At 39.7% G+C, this 24,928-nt stretch overlaps 1 protein-coding gene across 2 annotated transcripts in view; it reads right to left on the bottom strand.

Annotated features, from left to right (window-relative positions):
* The window catches only part of DCDC2 (doublecortin domain containing 2), a 157,545-nt gene that overhangs the window by 70,769 nt on the left and 61,848 nt on the right, over positions 1-24,928 (bottom strand). For both annotated transcript variants that reach the window (XM_082415202.1, XM_082415201.1), the window contains exon 8: positions 22,831-22,993. In XM_082415202.1, coding sequence (XP_082271328.1) covers positions 22,831-22,993 — 163 coding nt within the window. The remainder of the gene's footprint in view (positions 1-22,830; positions 22,994-24,928) is intronic.

Consider the following 24,928-nt stretch of genomic DNA (forward strand, 5'->3'; position numbering starts at 1 on the left):
GAGGCTTAAGTAGTAGGATCAAGTCCTTTGTGATTCGCTAGGTTTTGACCCCAGTTCCTGGCAGCCTCCCTCTCCCATCCTCTTGACTTCATCTGATAATGTCTCACCTGAGGGAGTAAGGGGTGGGGGGGTGCGATGAGTGGTGAAAGATACCAACTGGCAAAAAGAACCTCCAGGCAAGTTGGAATCCACTGAGCTAGAGGTGAGTGTAAACAGGTAACCAAGAGGAAAGAGGCAAATATCAGATTGTCAAGTCCAGGTTACAGGGCCAAAGGAAAAGAGAACAAGGCCAAAGGTCAACATAGGGTAGACTGAATCACAGGCCCTTGTCTGCTGCCAGTATGGATGGCTGACTAAGGTATAAGTGGCCCCACTGTGCTTAAAAGACAAAGACCAAATGAACCCCACAGAGGTAACAGGTTTGCAAATATTATACACTCCCTCCTTATGGCAACAAAAAATATGTTCTGAATATACATATATTCTATGCATTAAATTTTTAAAGGCATGTTGTGCCTTCTAGTGCTACAAGGCAAAAGTTATTGGTGGTACAATTATAACATACACAATATGCAGACACAGATATATATAAAATATGTGAACAATTCTTTAAAAAGACTGCTTTAGAATGGAAATAATACAAGTTATTCTGCAAAATGTCATTTTCCAACTTACATTCCAATCCTTACACCTATCCTATTAATTCAGCACTAAAAAAAAAAAAAACAGAAAATATAAATCATACCCTTAAAGTCCTACTATACCAGACATCAAAATTACACAGCATGATGATGCATAATTATGGCACTTTCAAACAGCATTTGAGAGTGTGTCACAAGTGATGAAAAATGTAATTTATTTCTACTGACAGATATTAATTGCTCTGTGTTAGAAAATGTTTGAACCATTACTGATAAGCAAAAATGGTAACATAAATGCCTCAAAAACAACGGCAAGGGAAGAGGCATAGTTCTAATCATAAAAACTCCCATAGCATAAGGAAAGGCAATCTCTCAAAGAGGACATCTATTATTAAAATTTGTAAGTCGTTGCCATGACACAGTAGGAAGAGGCTCAAATGAGAAGCCGCTTCCAGCAGGTCTAAAGTGTTATTAATCTCTGATATAGCACTGGCTAATTGGGGTTTAGGATTTTGCCCTGTTTCCTCAGCAAATTGTCTTTGTTAAGGCGAAACTGGATGGTTGCAGGGGAACTTTCAGAACGAACAGGAGCGTATGTACAGAACAGATTATTCCTTTAAAACTGAAACCGAAATGGTCACAAATGAATTTCACTTGTGGTTTAGCAGGGCCGTGCTTTTCCCTTGTTACTACTAGGGCTACTATTACTGTTCATTGATTTCAGTCTGTTACTTTAGAGATTATGGAATTGGGGCAGCAATGTTAGGTTATGCTGGCTTCCATAGCTTGTGTGGCAAACAGAAGTCATCAGAAATCTCATGAAACTCTGCTATCTTCAAGAGAATTCTACGTGAGCTCCTTCGGTCCACCAACTCCATTGCCTCCCAAAACCTATGTCAACACCCACACCCTTTTCACTATTAGAGTCTGTCTAATCTAATCCACACCTGTACAGCATTGCTTCCAACTCTCTGGCCTTGGGCACCATTCTGACACCTTGTGTCTAAATTCTGCCCCACATCCTTACATCTCTATTTCTGTCAATAGCACCGCTAGTCTCTTAAAAAGCTAGGCTGGATTTGTTGAATTATCATTGAATCCACCTTAACCCATCCTCTAAGACTCCTGATTAATCTGTTACCACCTTGCTATGCACATTATCATCTCAAATCACGTAATTTTTTCCAGGGCCTTTCCAGACTCCTTCCAATCCCATCCTGTACACAGACATCAGATCATTCTCCCTAAAACACTACTTTCACCACATTGGAACACTGTGTGCATACTGATACTCTCCAATGCTTTGCCTCTGTAGCTGCAGAATAATTTCTAAATGCATTAGCTTGACATGTAAGGCCCTTTACGATCTGACCTCAGCCTACCTCTATGGACCAGGCTACCATCACTTTGCTAACTAATATTGTTCCCTCTAGCTAGTGTGATCTGTGAAATACAAACACAGAGTAGTTAAGCTTTCTTGTCTCTGGATTTTCACTCAGGCAAGTTCCCTGTGAACTCACATCCTTGTTTCCCATTTTTTAAAATTTCAGATCAAATTCCAGGTTCTCTGCAAAACCATCCCAGCCCATAATGACTGTCTTCTTCTCCCTACTGCACTCATGCAGTTTGTATTATATCCTTCCTTATACTGTCCAGTCTCTGTAAGTGGGGCGTCCTGATTCCAACCAGATCACAAGCCCCCAAGGGCATGGACTATATCAAATGTTTCCAGAATCCCATAACCTATGCTCAATGAATGCCTGCTGGCAAGAGCTGTCTGATCAACTTCTTTAACAAGTAGAATCCAAAGGAAAGGGAGAATGCCATGTTGGCCTACGGAGCAAAGCCACAGAACCAAAGGGATAAGGGACAAGGAGTGGAACCAGAATTTTAAGTGGAGGATAAGACAGAGCGGAATGAAACCACGTGGAAACATATACAAATTCAAACACAGCTAGACCAAAAGAGGAAGCCATGGTAAAAGCAAACAAGAGAGCAAGAGGGTTTAATGGGCAAGAAAGTAGTAGAGCGGTGACCATTTTGCAGTGTATACAAGCACTGAATCAGTATATTGTACACCTGAAACTGATACAATATTAACTGTCAATTATATCTCAATAAAAAAAAAATTTAATGAGCAAGAAAATAGAAAGCAGATGGTAAGAGTAGGATGAACCTGGAGCCATTCCAAAGCCAAAGTACAAAATTAAGAAACGTCACCTACCTGACAAATACAGGACATGGCTCTCAGCAGTGACAGCACAGAAACATTTTTCAAGGACCTCGGGAATTGTTACCAAGTTTGGTCCTATGCTGAGTCACTAAGTCTCAACAATTTAAAGAGATTGAAATTATTTAAGTATGTTCTTTGACCATAGTGGAATTAAGCTAGAAATCAAAAAAGATACTAGAAAATCCAAAAATTTACTGTTTTGAAATTAAGTAATACCATTTTAAATAACCCTGGGTCAAAGACAAAATGACCATGGAAATTTTTAATATTTTCTATAAATAATGAAAATAAGACAAAGTAAAACATGTTGGATACAGCTAAAGCTCTGCTTAGAGGGAAATTTATGATTTTACATGTATATATTAGAAAAAGGACTGAAAATAAATGTTCTAAATAGTCATCTCAAGAACTTAGTAAAAGAGTAAGTTAAACTCAAAGAAAGGTGAAGAAAGGAAATAACAAATATGAGGGCAGAAATTAAATGAAAAATAAACAATATATAATAGAGAAAAATCAACAGAGTCAAAATTAGTTATTTTAAAAGAATAGTAAACATGAAGGACCATTAGCAAGATTGATTATGAACAAAATTTACCAACATGGGGGAGTGATAAATAGTACATGACTGCAGATCCTATAGACATTTTTTAAAGACGATATAAGAAATAACTTTATACCAATAAATTTTAAAATTTAAGTGAAATTAACTTTTAAAATGTAACTTACCAAAACTAATACTAGAAAAGGTTAAGAAGCATAAATATCCCTATAGCTATTAAAGAATTTTAAAATTCACATAAAGAAAATTCCAGGTCTAAGTAATTATAGCAACGAGATATAAAAAGGACAAAACATCATAGACAATTTTTTTATTCCAAAAATACAGTTAGTTTGATATCCAAAAATCAATATAATTCACCACATTAGAAGAATAAAGGGGGAAAAAAGCATAAATATCATTTCAACAGAAAAGCACTTAATATGATTCAAAACCCATTCCAATTTTTAAAAAATCTCAGCAAACAAAAAAGGAAACTTCTCTAATAAATAGAACCTCCTAAATCTGATAAAATGTATGAAAACTTAGACTAAACATCATTCTTAATGGTGAAATGCTGAAGGCATTCCCCTTGGGATTAAGAATGGAATAAAGTTGTCTGCTATCACTAATTCTATTCTATTTTGTACCAGAAGTACAAAAAAGTAAGGAAAAGGGCTGTAAGAGTGAAAAGAAAGAAAGAAAACTGTCATTATTTGCAAGCAAAATGACACTGTATTTAGAAAATCCAAAAGAAATCACAAAAACTATTTTAAGTGGTAGGGGAACCACTGACCAAAACCACCCACCCTGGCCAGGCAAAGACAGTAACAATTTGCATGAGTTATTTTATGACAGGAGATCCTGGTAAAGAACATGGAACTAACAAGCCACCGTAGAGCGGAAGAATATGGGAAAGGTCAAAAGAAGAGAGGAGACACCAGTCCACATGTCCTACCAAACTCCCAGAATCCTCCTTGCTGGAATCCATCTTGGCTGAGCGGTTCCGCTCGCCACCAGAAAGGACCCTGAGTCAGAATGATTGGCCAGAGACAACCCGGAAACTAATCCCATCACCATAAAACTTGAGACTGCGAGCCACGTGGCAGAGCAGTCCTCCTGGGTTCCCTTACCCTCCTGCTCTCCACCCGGGTGCCCCTTCCTAATAAAGACTCTTGCTTTGTAAGCACATATGTCTCCTCAGACAATTCATTTCCAAGTGTTAGACAAGAGCCCACTCTCAGGCCCTGGAAGGGATCCCCCTTCCTGCAACATAAGTAACAGTTAAATTTGATAATGTTACAGAAAACAATGTCAAATATATAAAAATCAATTGTATTTCTAATAAATCAGCAACAAATAATTATAAAATTTAAATTGAAAACAACAGTATTTATAACATCACCAAAAAAGCATAGAATACCTATGAATAAATCTAATAAGAGATATGCAAAACATAATATATATAAAACATAAGTGAGAAAAATTAAGAAAGACAAATAAATGGAGGGACATACCATGCTTATGTACTTGACTCAATATTTTAAAGATTGGTCTATTGATTCAATTCGATCCCAATTAAAATCCCAGCAGGTGTTTTTGTGGAAATAGGGAAGTGGATTCTAAAATGTACAGACAGTCTTAAAGAAGAACAAAATAAGCTGAAAGCTTTATCTTAACTGATGTCAAGACTTATGATAAAACTAAAATACAGTGTTTCACAAGGATAATAGACCAATGGAACAGAATAGAGCAGGCATTAACTGGATTCACACATAGATAAACATCAAATTTAAGACAGAGGAAAATGATGAAATTTTCAAGAAATGATACAGCATCAACTAGATACCCACATGGAGAAAAACTAATCTTGACTCCTACCTCATACCATACACAAAAATCAATTACAGACAGATTGTAGCTTTAATAGCAGAAAATAAAACAACGAAGCTTCCAAAAGAAAACATGAGTCCTCGGGAGAGACAAAGATATTTTTTAAACAGGACACAGAAAATACTAACGCTAAAGAAAAAAGTTAATAAATTGGACTTGAAGATTACAGACTTCTATAATTCAAAAGAAATCTTTAAGAGAGTGACAAGACAAGCCACAAAATAAGAGAAGATATTCTGATATTCAACAAATGAGTCATTTATAAAGAACTACAAATCCATATGAAAAAAGGCAGACAATCCAACAGAAAAATGGACACAAGACTTGCAATAGGAACTTTACTAAAAAACATATCAAAATGGCTGAAAGACATAAGAAAAGGCACTCAACTTCATCAGTCATCAGGAAAATGCAAATTAAAATTGCAGTGAAATACCATTACCTACTGGAATGGCTAAAATTCTTTAAACTGACAAGAATGCATGTTGGGGAGGCTTGTAGCAACTGGAATTTTCATACATCATTGGTGAGAATGTGAAGTGGCACAACCATTTTGGAACATTATTTGGCAATATCTATTAAAGATGAAATACATATCTCATATGACCCAACAATTCAACTGAAGTACTTGCACATGTTCACCAACAGATACATAGCAAAATGTTTGTAGCAGCACTACTCACTAAAGCCCCAAACTGGGAACAACACAAAAGTCCACCAACCGTGGAATGCATAAATAATGCTAGAGTAACACAATGGAATACTATACTGCAGTGAGAATAACAAACTACTGTTATGTGCAACAGAATGAATGAATCCCACGAACATAATTTTCAATGAAAGCCAAACATAAATAGGTTGCAATATAGTGTATAATTCTATTTTTAAAAGTTCAAAACTAAGAAAAACTAATCTATGATGATAGAAGTCAGGACAATGGTTTTCTTCAGGGGGTGATATCTGGAAGTAGAGGGGGCGGGTCTTCTGAGTTGCTGGTCATGGTATAATCTACACTAGGTCTTTGTCCCCAGGTCCTAGGTTCCTGACACAGAGCTCCTCCTAAAACCCTTGGAATTTCCTGAGTGACGAGGGTGACAGGAGGGTCTTTTGTTCTAATGAGGTGACTCTTGGCGGGCACCTGGATAGCTCCAACCTGAAGGAGCTGGGTGACAGAAAAACCAAACCTCGATTAAAAATTTGGAACTTTAAGCTCCCCTCCTTCCAGCCTCCAGGGAGGGGAGAGGGGCTGAAAACTGAGTTTATCATGAATGGCCAGTGATTTCATCAATCATACCTACATAACGCAACCCTAAATGACCAGGTATGGAGAGCCTCAGGGATGGTGGACACATCATGATGCTGGGAGGGTGGCGCACTTGGAGAAGGCATGGAGGCTCCGTGCTCCTCCCCCTCTACCTTGCCCTGTGCGTCTCTTCCACCTGATTATTCTTGAGTTACATCCTTTATAATAAACCAGTAATAGTAAGTAAAAGCACTTTCCTGAGTTCTGGAAGGGGGTGTAGGGGTGTGGTGTAGAAATCCCCGACTTTGTAGCAAGGTCAGACAGAAGTGAGGGTAACCTGGGGACCTGATACTTGCAGTTGTCACCTGAAATAAGATCTGCCTTGCGGGACTTATCCCTTAAACCTATGGAGTCTGATGCTGACTGCAGGCACTCAGGGTCAGAACTGAATTGAACCGTAGGGCACCTAGTTGGTGTTGGTGAGTTGGAGAGATGGTGTGGAAGAGACACCACGTATTTGGTGTCAGGGGAAAAAACAAAAAACAAAAAACCTCCCACAGATAATGTTCTATTTCTCGATCTGGCTGCTGATTACGTGGGTCTACTCAATTTGTAAGATTCATCAAGATGTCAACTTATGATTTGAGCACTCTTCTAATATATATGCTATGTGTCCATAAAAAGTTTTTTTTAAATGTGCCCAGTGTATACCAGTGTGTGTGTCTATGTAGCCACTCACTCTTCTGGGAGACACTGGGATGCTCAAGGGAAGAAAAGGATTTCCAAAAATTCAGACATTTCTGCTGCTTGGAGCTTAAGAGAATAGAATGAGTAGCCTGGGTCTGTGTATGAACAAGAGAGGGATTCGTCAGGAGGCTGACTGAGCCTTTGTAAAATTTCGTTTGGTGGGAGGGTAAGGGGGGACTCAACTGAGAGTTATGCCCCACCATTTAACGTGAGAAATTAGAAATGTAAATAATCTCTAATCCAGAGTGTCTTTTAAATCCTCTATTAATGGAAAATCCAATATCATGCAGACAGCACTACACAAAGAATAATTTCGCATTATAAACTGAGGAAAATTCATCAACTCAGTTTGGTTTTAAGAGCCTCCATTTTTTAGTGGTATCTTCGTAAGGCTGTTATCTTAGCAGCACAGTGCACCAATTCAGGGGCCATCCGACCACGCTGAATTTTTTAATTAAATTATAACAAGATTAATTTTTCAGTTTTCCCCACATAGAGCCATATATTGCACCTTGGCTTTAATACTGATTTCTTAAGTCAAGTAAGCAGTCTTTTCCCTAACCTATTACCTCTCCTTGAATTTAAACAAAATGTCTCCATTTACATGGATGTATATCTCCTTTGCCTGGGCACTGTAGCAGGCAGAGACCTTGTTAATCTCTATGCCACTGGGAGATGTTTGGTTAGAAAATCTGTTTTCATCAAGCTAACTTTGATTAAGAAATATCATCATAAATAATTGCAATGCCTAAATTCAAATAAAAGCACAGCAAAAAAAAAAAAAAAGAGTCGTACAGTGATTGGAAAAATTCCGTCATTCTCTCATCACACTTTACAGGGAGCTAACTACGTGTAAGAAACTGAGCCACATGCCGGAGTCATGAAGATGAATAAGGCAATGATAAGGAGGAGGCCTGGCTCGCAAATTGTTCAGGGACCAGCGGAGAAGCGTGATGTAACACGCACTATGGCAAAGTCACGTACTGCTATTGCAGCCCGAGAGAGGGAAGGCTCAACGCTGAGAGTGTCAGGACCAATTTGACAGAAGGGATGATGCCACTGTGAGTCTTAAAGAGAATAAAGTTGATGGGAGCCGGGAGGGTATTCTAGGCACATACAAATGACGTGGCAACAGCTCATGCCATCAAAAAATCTCTAAAAAGTTCTGTACGCCCGACATGCATGCAGGAGGCTGGTGGAAGATGAAGTTGGAAAGAAAGGCCATGAAAGTGAGACACTCCTGAGGGAATTTCATTAGAAACAGTTTTGCGGTTTCAGGACATTGCTGGCAGAGTTACGAAGGGCAGACTGGGAGGGCGCTCAGGAGACCTAATCTAGAAGGCTGCAGGGGTCTCTGCGTGAAACATATGGAGCTTAAATCAGGAATGACCAGGCGAGGAGGACCAGATTCAAGAGACTCTAAGAAGGTCAAATCTGTGCAAATTAGCCCTGATTGAGTGTGGAGAATGAGGGACATGGAAAAGTCTAGGCTGACTCTAATGTTAACAGGATTAAAATGATGGAAGAGGTAATGTGGAGGAGATTAGAAAGGAATGGGGCAGGGACGGGTCGCGTCCCGAACTTCCCCGCCAGCTGGCAGAAGCCTCAGACTCCTCCTCTGACCCCCAACCACCATCACGCACCACTCCTGGGTTCCTGGCTCCATGGGACACTGACACAAGAAAGGAGGGAGGAAAACTAAGTATACAGAGGCAATTCAGAGTTTGGGGAATTTTTTTTAACATGTGCATGTAGGGTGCCTGTGAGAAATCAAGGTAGAAATTGCAAGTAGTCAGAAATAGGACCCTTAGTCTAAGAAAAGTGGTTGAACCTGGAAACACATTCCAATGTCCTGTCTGTAAGGATGCGTTAAGGGCATTTCCTAGCATAATAATGAAAAATGAAAGTCCTTCGGTCACTTTAAGGAAAAATCACAATTTTTGTTGTTTTTATGGGCAATGGCCTTTCGTGTAAACTGTGATGGTCACTGTCACCATTATGATTTTTAAGAAGAGTACACAGGAACTTCTGAGTTAATCTGAGAAAGGATATAAAAATAACACTATAAGATTAAACCATCTATTCTAATTTGGAGGATTAATTAACATTTAACTACTCTGGGTTTAAAACGCATCCAAGATCTAAATGCTGAGCTCAGTCCTGGTTTTCCTTCCGCCCTGCCCCCCCAACACACAACAATTCTATGCCCAGAACTTTCTCTCGCAAATAGATATCAATTCCCAATCTCAGCAGTCAGATTTAACCTCCCTCCCCTGCTCTCAAAGCCTTTTCCATGAACTCTATTCTGCTACTTGCCATATCCGACCTTGACCTAGAGGTGCTTTTGAGTCTCCAACTCAATTTTAATCTTCATGAGAAGAAAACCATGTCTTTTGCCCATTTTTATGCCTCTCCTCCAAGGAGAGGACTCACCATGCAGACAATAAAGTGCAATGGAGCAAGGTAGAGTAAGGAGATTAACCTAGAAACTAACTGGAGTGAAAGAGAATGACTGTGTAAGGTTATTTTTAGTTTCTTTAAATGTTTTTAGAAGGAAAGATTTTGTCCACCCAGCTGACCTTTTTCTTCTTCTCTTTCCTTCTACTCCTTCCTTCTACTGACTTTCTTTAACTTTTTTGTCATTCTGCAAAGACTTTGTCAGCTTTGAGCTTCAGACTAGGGTGGCAACTGAGTCTTGGAAGGGAGAAGAAGGGCAGCAGAAAGAAGGCAGCTACCTGGGGCAACATGAATTAATCATGGAACCCTCCCGAATGCAAATTGGTGCAGCCACTATGGAAAACATATGGAGGCTCCTCAAAAAACTAAAAATAGAGTTGCCATATGATCCAGCAATCCCACTCCTGGGCATATATCCAGACCAAACTATAATCGAAAAGATACATGTACCCCTAGGTTCATAGCAGTGCTATTCACAATAGCGAAGGCATGGAAACAATGTAAATGTCCATTGACAGATGAATGGATAAAGAAGATGTGGTATTATGTATATATAATGGAATATTACTCAGCCATAAAAAGGAATGAAATAACGCCATGTGCAGCAACATGGATGGACCTAGAGGTTATCATACTAAGCAAAGTAAGTCAGAAAGAGAAAGACAAATACCATATATCACTTATATGTGGAATCTAAAGTAGGATGCAAATGAACATATGTACAAAACAGAAACAAACTCACAGATATAGAGAACAGACTTGTGGTTGCCAAGGGGGAGGGGTGTGGAGGAGGGAAGGATTGGGAGTTTGGGATTAGCAGATACAAACTATTATATTCAATATATGGGATGGATAAACAAAAAGGCCCTACTGTATAGCACAGGGAACTATAGTCAATATCCTGTGATAAACCAAAATGGAAAAGAATATGAAAAAGAATATATATATTTGTATAACTGAATCACTTTGCTGTACAGCAGAAATTAACACAACATTGTAAATCAACTATACTTCAATAAAATTTTAAAATTTTTAAAAATAATGGGTACCCTCCTCACTTCCCCACCTCCAGGCTCCCTAATTCCAGGTACTAAATAAAGTTCCTCATTTCTGACTTGGAGATCGTCTCAAACTAATTCCTATCTCCTTACATAGATATTGCTATTAACCACCAGCCTCTTCAGGCACTTTGTACTTTATAAAAGTGTTTTCACATTCATTTTCATTAATGTTCCATTATGATGAAAATGCTAAACAACCATAATCGTGCTTTTAAATTATAACCTAAGGGTGAACCTGGGAATAAAGTCTAAAGAGAATTTGATGATTCTCTCAACTAATTTCTAAAAATTAAACAGCCAACCTGCCTCACAAATGAAAAATTGCCTTACATCCAGCTACCTACTACAGAAACTTTTTATTCCTTTGTCCCTTCTGTCTGAGGCTTGCTCAGAAAATAAAAACTCCTGAGGGGTGAACTCATCCATCTAAATGCTATCGAGTGCTGTCGTAATTAGATCTGGAACTCTGTTTTAGTTAGCAAACGTTACCAAATTGAAAATGTAATAAATCTCAAACATGCGAGGATGGAAAGCACCAGAGAAAACATGGAGACCGTTTGTTAGTAATGGTGCTTATTGGTTCCTTTTAAGTTTTTGTCCTGGGTGGCTAATCTTCTTGTCTCCTAGAACAATGACAGCCTACCCCATTCATTCCCAAATTAGATGAAATCATTTAATTTCATTTAAATCATTTAAAATCATTTAAATCATTCTCATAGATGAGAACTTTGGTGCCAGTGAGGGGTAAAAGATGGTATTCTTTTATTTAATTAAGAAAAACAGTCATTGTTCCCTTTTGCTCCTAATACATTCCTGGGCTAGTCTGACATGGGAACTGTCTATGCATTCAATTGGATCTTTTTGGTAGTTTTACAGTTACAGAGGAATAGTCATTCATTTTCAGACTGCAAAATTTTCACCTCATACGAAAAACAATTTTAGAATTCTGAACTATCATTTCCTTCGAATCCCTCACTAAGTACAGTTTAAATCAATTTTCTTGCTATGATTTTTTGGTGTTCAATTTCTCTACAGAATGACTCTGCCTCTGTTTTTGATCTGAGATGTTAATGCATTTTTACCTTTCCTGCTGCTGTGCACACAAGGTTTATAACACTGCGCTAGGGACAACGTCTGGGGGAAGATCATCGCGCTGATGTGAGTTCAGTGCCTTGCGTTTGGCCTTAGCTTTTTGTTGTTGGTGGTGGTGGCTTTTTTGTTTTATAAATGAATTTATTTCTTAAATTTATATAACATTGCGGCCCTGTAGGTAGCTTTTTTTTCTTATTAGTTATCTATTTTATACATATTAGTGTATACATGTCAATCCCAATCTCCCAATTCATCCCACCACCACCACCACCCCCTCCCCTGCTTTCCCCCCGTGGTGTCCATATGTTTGTTCTCTACATCTGTGTCTCTATTTCCGCCTCACAAACTGGTTCGTCTGTACCATTTTTCTAGATTCCACATATATGTGTTAATATGGCCTTAGGTTTATATAAAATAGACACAGAATCACTCCAACACATTTAGGCTGTAGGCAACTGTAAAGTCTGATTAGGGAAAACTATAATCATGGGGAAGACTCTAAACTTGGGGGCAAAGGACCTTGTTCACAGGCTGTGATACCTTGGAAAGAAATCGCTGTCATTTATTAAATGCCTTCTGGCTTGCTGAAGACTGCAAGACACTAAACCTTTCTGCACTTTGGTCTTTGGCTCTGTAAAATGGAAATTATGATTTCCATTTATGAATAATATGATTTCCACTTACAAATAATACCTACTCCTCAGTGTTTGTTCCATGAAACAAGTGAGGAAATTAGAGGTACAGGTGCTAACCAAAGGTTTCTCATTTCTACTTCTTCATGTCCTCTTCCTGTACTTGCTCCTTAAGAGTCAGGTTTGGCCCTTCTCTTCTCAATCTGTGGGTCCTCCCTGGGCATCTTCTCCTTTACCTTGGCTTCAGCTCTCACCTATTGGCTGATGACCCCCGGATCTCCATCTGCAAGGGGAGTCTTTCCCTTTCCAGCTGATCCATACACACCTCCACCAAATGCCAGGTAGGTCCCTCTAACTCACCGGGTACAGCCTTTCTCTCCTCCTGAGCACATTCCCTGAGAGTTACTGACACCAACCATCCCCCTTGTTACCCAGGCCAAATACTCAGTGTCCCCTTGGATCCCACTGACTCTCTCCCACCTTCCCAGATAGTCTCAGGTCATATTGCCTATCTCCTACGTAGTTCTCAAATTTGTCCTCTCCTCTCTATCCCACTGCCAAAGGCTACCAAATCCACCATCATTTCTCTCCTTGTCTACAGCAGACCTTCTAGATTCCTCTACTTCCAAGAAATCCTCCTCTGATGTCCTGCCCATAACCTTGTAGCCCAACCCAGAGGCCTAGGGCGGCTTCGCTGGACAGCTCCCATACACTCCCAGGCCTTCCTGCCTCAAGTTCCTGAGTCTCTGCCCTAGGCCTTTCTCTGGCCACAGAAGCTTGTTCAGCCTGAGTGTGGGACAGGCCAGAGTACTCAGTGAAAAGTGGTTTTTATTATGGCATTTTAAAGGAAATGAAACCTTGCCCAACTTCACAGAAACAATTTGGTATTATCATCTACTTGTATAAATTAAGAATAAATGGACAGCTTTAAACCAACAAAGCTCAAAAGTACTCTATACATGTTTTCTCTTTACCGTTATCCCCATTGTGATAGCATGATGCATGGTGATTTGCAATAAAGATGATATCTTCTTTCAAGAACAACTAGGATAACTGAGAAGAATAAAATTAGAGTTCATATAGAAAATAGCCACAGTGTACAAAGGAGTCACAGCATATTATATGAGTGGAGAAATATCTCTCCCCTGTCTGGTAGTACCAAGTAGTATTAGTAATTCTTCCAGACACCGTATTAAACACATTTAAGCAGAAATGGCCTTGTTCTCGGCTACTGTGCTGCTACTTTCTAAATCAGCAAAATTGACACGGAGCCCTGGGAGATGACTTAGTACCAAGGCGGAACAAATTGTCAATGCTCACAACATAAACACATTTGGCATTTATGTGCAGTAAACAGAGTTTGGTCATGGAAATGGAGAAGTAAATTTTTCTGCTTCCTCGAGGAAAATGCCTTGATAAAGATATAATTACAATTACCCGAAGAAAATGTGTAAGTGCTAAGCTATTAGTATACAAGAGAGAAAATGGAGTTGCCCCACCGATTAGCAAAGTGTGGTACATAGTAAGTGCTCAGTAAATGTTCATTGAAGAAATGAAAGTGGTGTTCTAGAAAAGGGGGTGGGTTCATAAGTCTAAGGATTCATGAAACTTGGGGAAGGAAATTCAGACGCAGTGACGGGCTTGGGATGCAAGAGCTTAAGTCCTAGGATATTCAAATAACTATTAAAAAATGGGATTTGGCCATTTGATAAATAAACTAAAGGTCAACCTCAAAAATATCCACCTTCTTCAAGGTTCCCAAACCCTGAAAAAAGTAGGTTTGGTTGCTGAAGACTCATCCCAGCCTGGTATATACTAAAGACTCATTATTATACCACATTGCGGAAGAGGAAAATCTCCTTGCTAGTAATAATAACTCCTACCACCTACAAAACAAAAAGAGCTCAAATCAACCATTCTCATTTACAAAGAGAATATGAAATCCTGAAAAATGGAAGAGGGAAAAACGGAACTCCTCAAAATCTCTCAGATAAGCTTCAGCGTTGACTGTGATATGTCAACACCCTTCACTAAAGGAAGACAGGTCGAAGCACTTACACACGAAAGCCTCCCTCCCCCTGGACTCCTGGCATCAGTGCCCTACAAACAATCGCATGAGGGTGTCACCTCTTAGCCAGTGTAGGTCAGCATGGCAATTTCTAGAAATCATTAGCCATTGATATACCCTTTGACTCTGGGAAAACTGGTTTCTCCTCTTTTCCCCCCTTTTGTAAAACTAGGGAAATGCTGTTTACCTAATTCTGAGGATTTGTAGATGAAGCTTATAAAATATCAGATTAAAATCCACAGTTGAGATGTTCTAAAGCATGGGTATCAGAATCGTACCATTACTCAGTGTTTGGAATTTGTCACCCTTAATTTCAGTTGTCACCACAAATGTAGGCATAATGGACCTACACATACACACACACACACACACACACACACACACACACACTCAACACTGAGTGCTACTCTGAGCAGGCTACTCTGCTGGGTGCTTATCTGTGTATCACATGTGAATAATGGCCGAGGAGCTGCTGATAGTCTAATGGACCAAGTCCCCATCCTGGTTTTATTTCACCACAGGGCTGGCAATAGGAAGAGGAAGTTGGGGAGGGGGGAAGGGTAATAAATTCCACGGCTACTTCTTCCTGTCACACTGTCACCTCCCACCATCAGCATCTCACAGACATTCCTGATATCAGACCCCTCCCGAACCAAGCCTAGGTCTGGGCCCTACTTCAGAACCCATGATGAAACACCCGGCCGGGGTAACCCAATTTTAGTTTCTTCCTGAAAAGTAGAAGAGCTACACTTCAGAAACCCACCATTGGTATGGATCTACATTCCTCTATGATAAGGTATAGAGAAGTTCAGAGCTAACTTCAGAGGCAGCGGAATCAAGGGAATGCTGTGAAATTTGTCTGGGTCCTTGATGGGCACGGAAGGAGAGAGGACCTACTTAGAAGTAATAGGTGGCATCTATGAAAAGGGAGTCTGTCAAGCCAAAGACTGAAGCCAGGGAGAAAAATCAAGATGAGACACTCCACACATCACCCTCTTCCAGAGGATCAACTGCTACAAGAACCTCAGTCTGGAGCTCAGTGTCCCCACCCCTATAATTCCAGGTCCGACCCTCAACCTCTGCCTTTCTCCTCAGACCCAAACCCCATGGGATCCCCAACCTCAAGGCTCTGGCCGACACCAAGAATTTGACCTGGGGCAGTTCTGCATCCCTGGGCAGCAGGGTAACTCGAGTTCCTGGCATTCAATATGGAACTTCTATTTCTTTTCCCACCAGAAACATTACGGTACGCTGCAGCTACCTCCATGGCACCACGAGTACAATGTGAGAATTAAGACGCATTATGGCTTACATAGAACTGTACGGGCTACTTGTACGGAAAATGTGATGCAATTACCGAAATACCTACTTAAAACAAATTTCTGCAATAAAATCTTCCAAAGGTTTGGAAATATCTACACAATTCAACAGCTCACAAACTTCTCCTTTTGAAAACAGAGTATCTTCACATCCCAACCCTCAGCCAAATGAAAAATAGCCCCCAAAAGAAGTTTACGGGCTCAACCTGACATCAGCTGGGAAAGAATGCCTTTCTCACAATGCTGCTCCATCCAATGTACAAAGTGTGTAAGAGGGCAGGATATGAAAAGAATCTTTTCTAAAAAGGGCTAGGATCTTACTCCTCTCAGACTGAGATAAACATCTTACTGGTATTCAGCCAGCCTCTAATTTTTCAATATCTCAGCTGAAAGTGAGAGTATATACAGGCATACCTCATTTTATTGCGCTTTGCAGATATTGCACTTTTTACAAACTGAAGGTTAGTGGCAACCCTGCGTTGTCAGATGATGGTTAGCATTTTTTCGACAATAAAGTATTTTTTAATTAAGGCATATACATTGGATTTTTTTAGACATAATGGTATTGCACCTTTAGTAGACTACAGTATAATGTAAACATAACTTTTATATGCACTGAGAAATCAAAATATTTGTGTGACTTGCTTTATTGTGTTATTTGCTTCACTGTGGTAGTCTGGAACAAAACCCACAATTGCTCCAAAGTATGCCTGTATTCCTAAACTAATTTGTATTACTAGAATTTTAATAGCACAATAAAACTTCAAGGGATTACTAAGACCCCTTGCTGTACTAGATTTTGTGTATAATATGTCATTCTAAAAAGGGTTATTGGGCTTCCCTGGTGGCGCAGTGGTTGAGAATCTGCCTGCCAATGCAGGGGACACGGGTTCGAGCCCTGGTCTGGGAAGATCCCACATGCCGCGGAGCAACTAGGCACGTGAGCCATAACTACTGAGCCTGCGTGTCTGGAGCCTGTACTCCGCAACAAGAGAGGCCTCAATAGTGAGAGGCCCACGAACCGCGATGAAGAGTGGCCCCCACTTGCCGCAACTAGAGAAAGCCCTCGCACAGAAACGAAGACCCAACACAGCCATAAATAAATAAATAAATAAAATTTAAAAAAATTAAAAAAAAAAATTAAAAAATAAAAAGGGTTATTGAGGCATGGGAAAGTGCTTATTTTGCAAATTTTTATCATACTGGTACTCGTCATAGTCAAATTGGACCCATATTCCACAATACACATAGCCACTGAGATGGGAAGTTAAGATCAAGGAAGGAATAGAAAACCTGTATTTCCCCGTTATGTGGTGAGTATGGCGGAAACAGACACCAAGGAATCATAAATCTTTCCTCAGCTTATCAAAAAAACCCAGTGCCCTGCTTTGTGAAGTCATCTTGGTGCCTTCTTACATACTTTCCTCCGGTACATGACATCCTTAGTGGGTGAGACTTGGGAGAGCACATTTGGAAAACATGCTTCCTGTTTTTATCTTGAGTCTCTTGTGACTGCGAACCATGCAAGTGCCTGAGCTGGTTCATCAGCTGAACCAAAGAAGCTCAAGTTTCCATGTCCCCTGATCTGACTCTGAGGATGGGCCGCAGTAATGCTTCATGCTTGGGGCGACGCAGCAAACCATGTGCAGTTTGTAGCTATTAGAAAAATTCAAGAAAAAAATTCAAGTCACCCAGCAAGGTCATATTATTCAGACAGCCTTTCCCGGCACTGCACCTGCTCTGTACCATTCATCAGGAGTCTAAACATCACACGTTCCTTGGAAACAATCAGTGAACGATACTGGGAGCAAGCTAGGAACTGCATCAAGGGTACTAATCCGTGTGTGCACACGTGCACGCCCACACGTGGAAACAGAAAGAGAATCACATCCTTCAAAATAAAACAAGTCTTGGGAATTCACTGGCGGTCCAGTGGTTAGGACTCTGCCCTTTCACTGCAGGGGGCACGGGTTTGAAAAGAAAACAGGTCTTGTTTTTGCTTACATTTTAATACTCTGCTTTTAAAAAGTATTTTTAATGATCAATACCACATAAACCATAGCGATAACAGACCAGGATATTTTCTCTACAGTTTTCCCAATATTCTAAGGAGCCCTAAACCCACTATACTTCCTGTGTTCCAAGGGGTCTAAAAAACACTAATTTTTTTTCATGTAAAATATTATTAAAAATATCAACAAATACAATCAATCCCAAAATACTATACAATATTTCAAAGCAATCATCATTACAACTTTGCTCAGAGAGGAGAGAATAGCTAGGTAACAGCCTCTAAAACCTATCTCAAGGCACCACTCAGGTCGAAAGTGCACGGAAAACATACGCTGGTCAGTTAAGCTGGCATTTAAATGCAGCACTAAAAATGCATTTCACGCCCAACTTCATCAATCACCAACCAATCTTACTTTGCATCTTGGCTACCAAAAGAAAATGGGATTTGTTTCCCTGAAGAAATATGTCACTGCTCTGCTTGAATTATTAAGCTTTATTATTACAGAGAGAAACTGAGTCGGAAAAAAAGAAGAAACAAGAAAAAGAAATAAAATTAGACCCAGGTTGCCATCTACAGACTGTTATCAGCACTGCTCCCTCATGAAGCATTAGACATCAGAGTATCAGTAAATATCAGCAGTAAAATAAAAGGATAAATGTATGACTACAATCGTAATGATAAAAATCAAGACAGCCTACAAAGTCTCCTTTTTCCTACTTAACATGAGAACACTAAAGAACACTGATCAAAAATTTGCATAATTTAACATATGCTAGAAAGAAATCAGCGATATGCATCCTAACTCTTAAAATTTAACTTAGAAATAAAATTGAATAGATTACTTAATGCCAAATTTAAAATATATTTAAGCAGCAAAAATTGTTTCATCTCTATAATCAAATTCTTGCATTTTTTATGCCATATTTGTATATACTGAGAAATGATCACCACAGTAAGTCTAGTCAACATCTGTCCCCACACATGGTTACAAAAAGCTTTTTCTTGTAATAACTTTTAAGCTCTACTCTCAACAACTTTCAAATGTGCAATACAGTATTAAATTCTTGCACTTTTGACTCACTGACTCACCAACACCTTCCCTTTCATTTTGCTTCAAGTCCTTATTGCTTTTCCCTTTCTAAGGAATAAGAGCCCTCTGGAGGCATGAATGTCCAAAATCGCGCACTTGGTTCTAATTACTAAAACAGATGTCATTAAAGCAAAAAGCAACTGCAATAATAAATGAATATGGAGGCTAAAGGAGTAATAAAAAAGAGAGAGAGATAAAGACAGATACCTTTGATAACATAACATAGAAAATTTCTATAGCCAAAGACATCTGGAGGCAGATCTGATAAGGAGAAATAGCTCAATTTTCAAAAGTAGGGATTTAAGCTAATATCCTTAAACTTATCAAGTGATGATTTAATCTCATAAACTACACAAAATCTTTTTTTCATTTTCCCTGGGAAAATTGTTTTTGGAAGCCAAGATTCATTTTCCAGGTCATATGTTCTCTCCATCAAGATGAAAAGATACAAAATGCTTCGTCTAAACTCATATATGCTTCTAGATCTGTGGTATAAGCCTCTTATTGGGAAAAAAAAAAAATTCCCTAAACCTTCATGTGAAAGACAGCAGCCGTAGTTCTATGTTAACACTGAGATACAGCAGTGAAAAACCTATCATCTGCACATTATAAAACCAGATTGCAAAATGTACACTTAACATGGGCAATTAAAACTGCAGGATTCTCTAAAGACACAGTAAGAACAGCTGAGGGCTTCTACCTTTTCTTAGCACTTTAAAAATGTGACTTGTTTCCGTGGTCAACATGTTCTTGTTACTTTGACCCCCACAGATACAACTATTGTTGAAAATTATTTGTGAATTTCTATAAAAACAAAAACGCTGATGGGGGGGTGGTGGTGGGATGAATTGGGAGATTGGGATTGACATACATACACTAATATGTATAATATAGATAACCAATAAGAACCTGCTGTATAAAAAATAAAATAAAATAAAATTCAAAAAGAGAGAAAAAAAAAAGTAAGTAAAAAGAGTGGATATATGTATATGTATAACTGATAAACTTTGCTGTACAGCAGAAACTAATGCAACATTGTAAATCAACTATACTCTAATAAAAATTTTTTAAAAAACACTGATAATTCGACTTTTTAATAAAGTTTACTTTCCTGTGAAACATGGAAATGCTGATTCAGCCTCTTGTGTTCCCAAGTTTCCACGAATGAAATAACCTGAAGAGATGATGGTCCCCTTTCTTTTGAGGAACAACTACTGAATCTAAAGACTTTCAAAAAATATATTGGGGGCTTCCCTGGTGACGCAGTGGTTGAGAATCTGCCTGCTAATGCAGAGGACACGGGTTCGAGCCCTGGTCTGGGAAGATCCCACATGCTGCGGAGCAACTGGGCCCGTGAGCCCCAATTACTGAGCCTGCACATCTGGAGCCTGAGCTCCACAACAAGAGAGGCCGCGACAGTGAGAGGCCTGTGCACCGCGATGAAGAGTGGCCCCCACTTGCCACAACTAGAGAAAGCCCTCGCACAGAAATGAAGACCCAACACAGCCAAAAATAAATAAACAAATAAATAAATTAATTTAAAAAAAAAAATATTGGAAGTAGGAGCTGGTATTTTCATAAGCTAATAAGAGCCTCGCAGAAAATAAAAAAGTAGCATTTTATAAAAGCCTTTAATCAAAAATAATTCAGGAAGAGTTTAACATGAGTCCTGTTTCTTAGTGGGTTTTAAAGTATTACAGAGACTTATCTATTTTGTAACTTCCATCATTCATCCATCAATATTTATTAAGCGTCTCATCTGTCAGACCTGTGCTAATTGTTGGGGACTGAAAAAAAAAACCCAGTAAGACATAGCTCACGGCCTTGGGAATTTCAGAATCTAGTATATACTGATTAAAATAAACCCTCTATTATTTTTTTTTAATATTTATTTATTTATTTGGCTGCACTGGGTCTTCGTTGTGGCATGCAGGACCTAGTTCCCTGACCAGGGATCAAACCCAGGTCTCCTGCATTGGGAACGCTGAGTCTTAACCACTGGACCACCAGGTTAGTCCCAACCCTCTATTATTTTTAATGTTCATGGCATGGCATGCTTTTCCAGGCTAGCTTTTTCCTTTGGTGCCTACCATACAACAAGCATTCAATAAACATCCTTTGACTGCACTTTACTGGCCTCCCTGTTTCAGAGTCACCGGAAAGGATTGCACAAACTTAAAGATAAAAGCAAAACTTTGAAGATAAATCTTAATATGAGCCCACATGTTGCAGAATGTTAATGGGGCTAAAAGAAGTTAAGTGACTTGCCGGAAGTCAAGAGCAGAACTGGGACAAGAATCTAGGACTCTCAACTTCCAGCTAATCTCCACCATTTAAATCTCTGAAGATTTTAAAACCCCTCCACTTTCTTCTCTATGGAATTGGCTCCTTTCATTTCACCTGTTCTTTTAACTTAGTCTCACACATCTTTCTTCTGAAACTTTAATCATCTGAGCAGCGTCTTCTAAACACTCACACAAGTTCATGCTGTCTCCTCAGCTGTGAAGCCCACTTGAGCTGTAATTCTAATGTGACACTTCATATGGACTTTGAAGTGAGCTGGAGCTCCCAGCTGGAAGCCAAGCTCTGGCCATGAATCTGAAACTTGATCCCATTCATCCTTTTCCAGGGCAGCCTGGCATGTCTTCCAGTGGGGGTAAGTGGATCCCAGGGGGAGGGAGAAGCCGTCACTCCTCCAGCCTTGTCCCAGCCAGCCCCCCCCCGCCCACAGCATCACTCCACCCTCGTGCGCTCGCCCCACTGAGACCACGCTCCGAGTGAAGCCAAAAAGAGCTTGTCTTCACAAAAAACTAACATGAAAAATTCACAATTCTGACGGCACTCATCCTTAGTTTATCACTTTTATCTTGAAATCTTGTACTAATGCAAAATGTTTTAAATTATTTTATACCGTCTCTCGCCTGGTCATGCAAGACACATAACTAACTTGGTACATATTGTTTATTGGTAAAGTTGTGTGTGTGTGTGTTCTCTTGGGTATCAGTAAAATCGGTGAAACATCTTTTTGGAAAAAGTGATCTGTGACTAAAAGCAATTCGTAATGAATGTGAACAAGGGTTGTAGACACACAAATAAGAGAGATCAACAGCGGTTGGCAAAAATGTTAATCGAGCCCTTTTAGCTGGAACACAGGATGGTAAAAGTTACCTTTTCCAATACGACCACTCAAGACATATTTTACCTCAAAACACATGTCCTTGGGACTTCCCTGGTGGCGCAGTGGTTAAGAATCCGCCTGCCAATGCAGGGGACTCGGGTTCGATCCCTGATCCAGGAAGATCCCACATGCCCCGGAGCAACTAAACCCATGCGCCACAACTACTGAGCCTGCGTTCTAGAGCCCACAAGCCACAACTACTGAGCCCGTGTGCCACGACTACTGAAGCCTGCGCACCTAGAGCCCACGCTCTACAACAAGAGAAGCCACTGCAATGAGAAGCCCACGCACCACAATGAAGAGTAGCCCCCGCTCGCCACAACTAGAGAAAGTCCATGCGCAGCAACAAAGACACAAAGTAGCCAAAAAATATATTTTTTGATAAAAAATTTAAAAAACACGTGTCCTCGTAGCAGAATCTCTAATTACAAATAGAAATTAAGCATGAAAAACAGCAGGATCTCTCACACACAGAAAGTCTTCTTTGCAAACTCTCATATAGGACAATAAGGAGTCTTTTCTGTAGGCCCAGGAAAACAAATGGATCTATTTACAAATTAAAATTGTATCACAGCCTTAAGATAAGGATAATCAATAATAACAATATAATAACAACAAACTTACCACTGTTTGGAATTGTCTGCGGCGAACTCTTTAACTTTACATTCTGTTTCCCTTTCGTGGGTTTTTCTGAATTCACATCTTCTTTTTTCCCTTTCCTCTTTGGGGGCTGAGGAGATGAGTTGTCGCTGGATCCGACTGTTGACTTAGATTGGCGATCATTTCCCTACGTGGCAAAAGATTAGACCCTTACTATCAGCTGATGAACTCCCTAAGCGATTACTACTCAGTACAAGTCACTCACTAGTGGTAAAAAGGGCAAGGGCGGGAGATGGGGGTATTGTACTGATTCTGCTGCTGTCCACTACCTACATTAACTCTTCTTGGTGACACAGGAAGGGTCTACCAGAGGAAGGAGAATAAAAATAACAGCACTTGACAATTGTTGAGTACTTAACTGTACCAGGTGTTCTATGAAATTGTCTCACTCAATCCTCATAACCTGAGAGACAGGTACTGTTATCACCCCATTATATAGACAAGCAAATGAGGCTTAGTGGTTAAGCCTGCCCAAGGCCAGACAGCCAGCAAGGAGCAGAGTGGGTCCGCTGTCTTAACCTTCCTCTCCCTCCTGCACCCTTCAGAAGAATCAGCAGCCAGCTATTGGATCAGGAATAATGACAAACCCGTTTGATCAGTTAATCTAGAAATATCTTCTTAACTGGTCGTCACTGTGAGTGTATCGGTATCATCATACAAGCACTGTGCTTGTAGAAATCCCCTGATATTGACTCATCTGTTGGTGACTGCCATGGTCTCTATGAATCACAAATCCAGAGCAACACAGACACAAGCAGCTCAAGACCACATGTCCTTCATTCCTGCAAGGCAGCCCCCAATGATCACACCTTTGGTGGTTGCCTCTGATTCCCATGTGCCTCTCGAAACGAAGACCTTGCATCTGCGAAGTGAGCTTCTCAGCATGAAGGTGAGGTTGAGTTCAGTGGCTCCTGTCACTGGCCCACATACAGCTCCTGGGGAGCCGCATAAGAATCCCTACAGTGGTGGCTACTGTACCCAAGGAACAGCTGTGCCGATACTCAGCCACTGCTTGGCCATTGCGAGAAACACCCTCTTAACAAGACAGCCTTGGCCTTCAGACGCTCAGGTGCTACACTTACCTGAGTGTGTAAGGTGTGAGGCTGCAGGTAGTAGAAAGAATGCACGTTTTAGAGACCCAAAATACCTGTCTCAGAGCCACTGCACTGCCACTAACCACCTATGGGACCTTGGGGTAACTAACTGCTACCTTCTTTGAGCCTGGATCCTTATCAATTGAATGGGGTTGATGTGCCTGCCATTACGTCTATCATTAGGATGAAATGGTAACGTTTATAAAGTAATGAGTACAGTGCCTGGCATGTAGTTTTGTTCAAAGACTATCCGAGTGCTTCCTTCAAGAGCAGAGAGTTAATATCTTTTTCTTAAAAACCACACCAAACTCATATCATATTGGGTGCAATCTTTATGCAACATCTGTACTATGCTAGTATCTGAAAATAAGTGTAGTAATATTAAACAAACAAATCTGCCTAGAAACCTACTATAACTGCCCATTTTAAACATTTATATATTCAGTCAACCAGAAGCATTTAAATAGATTTAGCTATCACCCAATTAAGAATAGAAAAATTCACAGCCTTACAAATGAAGTTATTTATGCTATTTTGTCATAGCCTACAAGAAAATGAATTATGCATAAATTTATTAACATTATGAAAACTTGTCCAAACCTATAACACTTTTTTGCATAATTTAATTTCCTATTCCAACTGCAATTTAAACATACAGTTTCCATTTAATTATTGCATTAACTGCAACCAGAGTTGGGTTTTTTTCTTTCCTTTTCTTTAATGATTCTTCCTCACAAGGCCGTAAACTGCCAGGCAGGAAAAATGGCTAATGTGATTATAGTAGAGATTCCAAAACCATCATGTGAGAAGAAACCATCCGCCAGGTCTCACATTCTAGTCTATTTTCAAACAAGTCTATTCGTCCCAAGATTCTAAAACTTTAAAAGCCTTGAATGAGAGGAGTAACCCTTCTAGTAAGCCTACTGGAATGTTCAGAGATGCTGTTGAACTTTCAAGGACTGAAATGA

Source organism: Balaenoptera physalus (assembly GCF_965194825.1).
Source record: "Balaenoptera physalus genome assembly, chromosome: 11".
Taxonomy (NCBI): domain Eukaryota; kingdom Metazoa; phylum Chordata; class Mammalia; order Artiodactyla; family Balaenopteridae; genus Balaenoptera; species Balaenoptera physalus.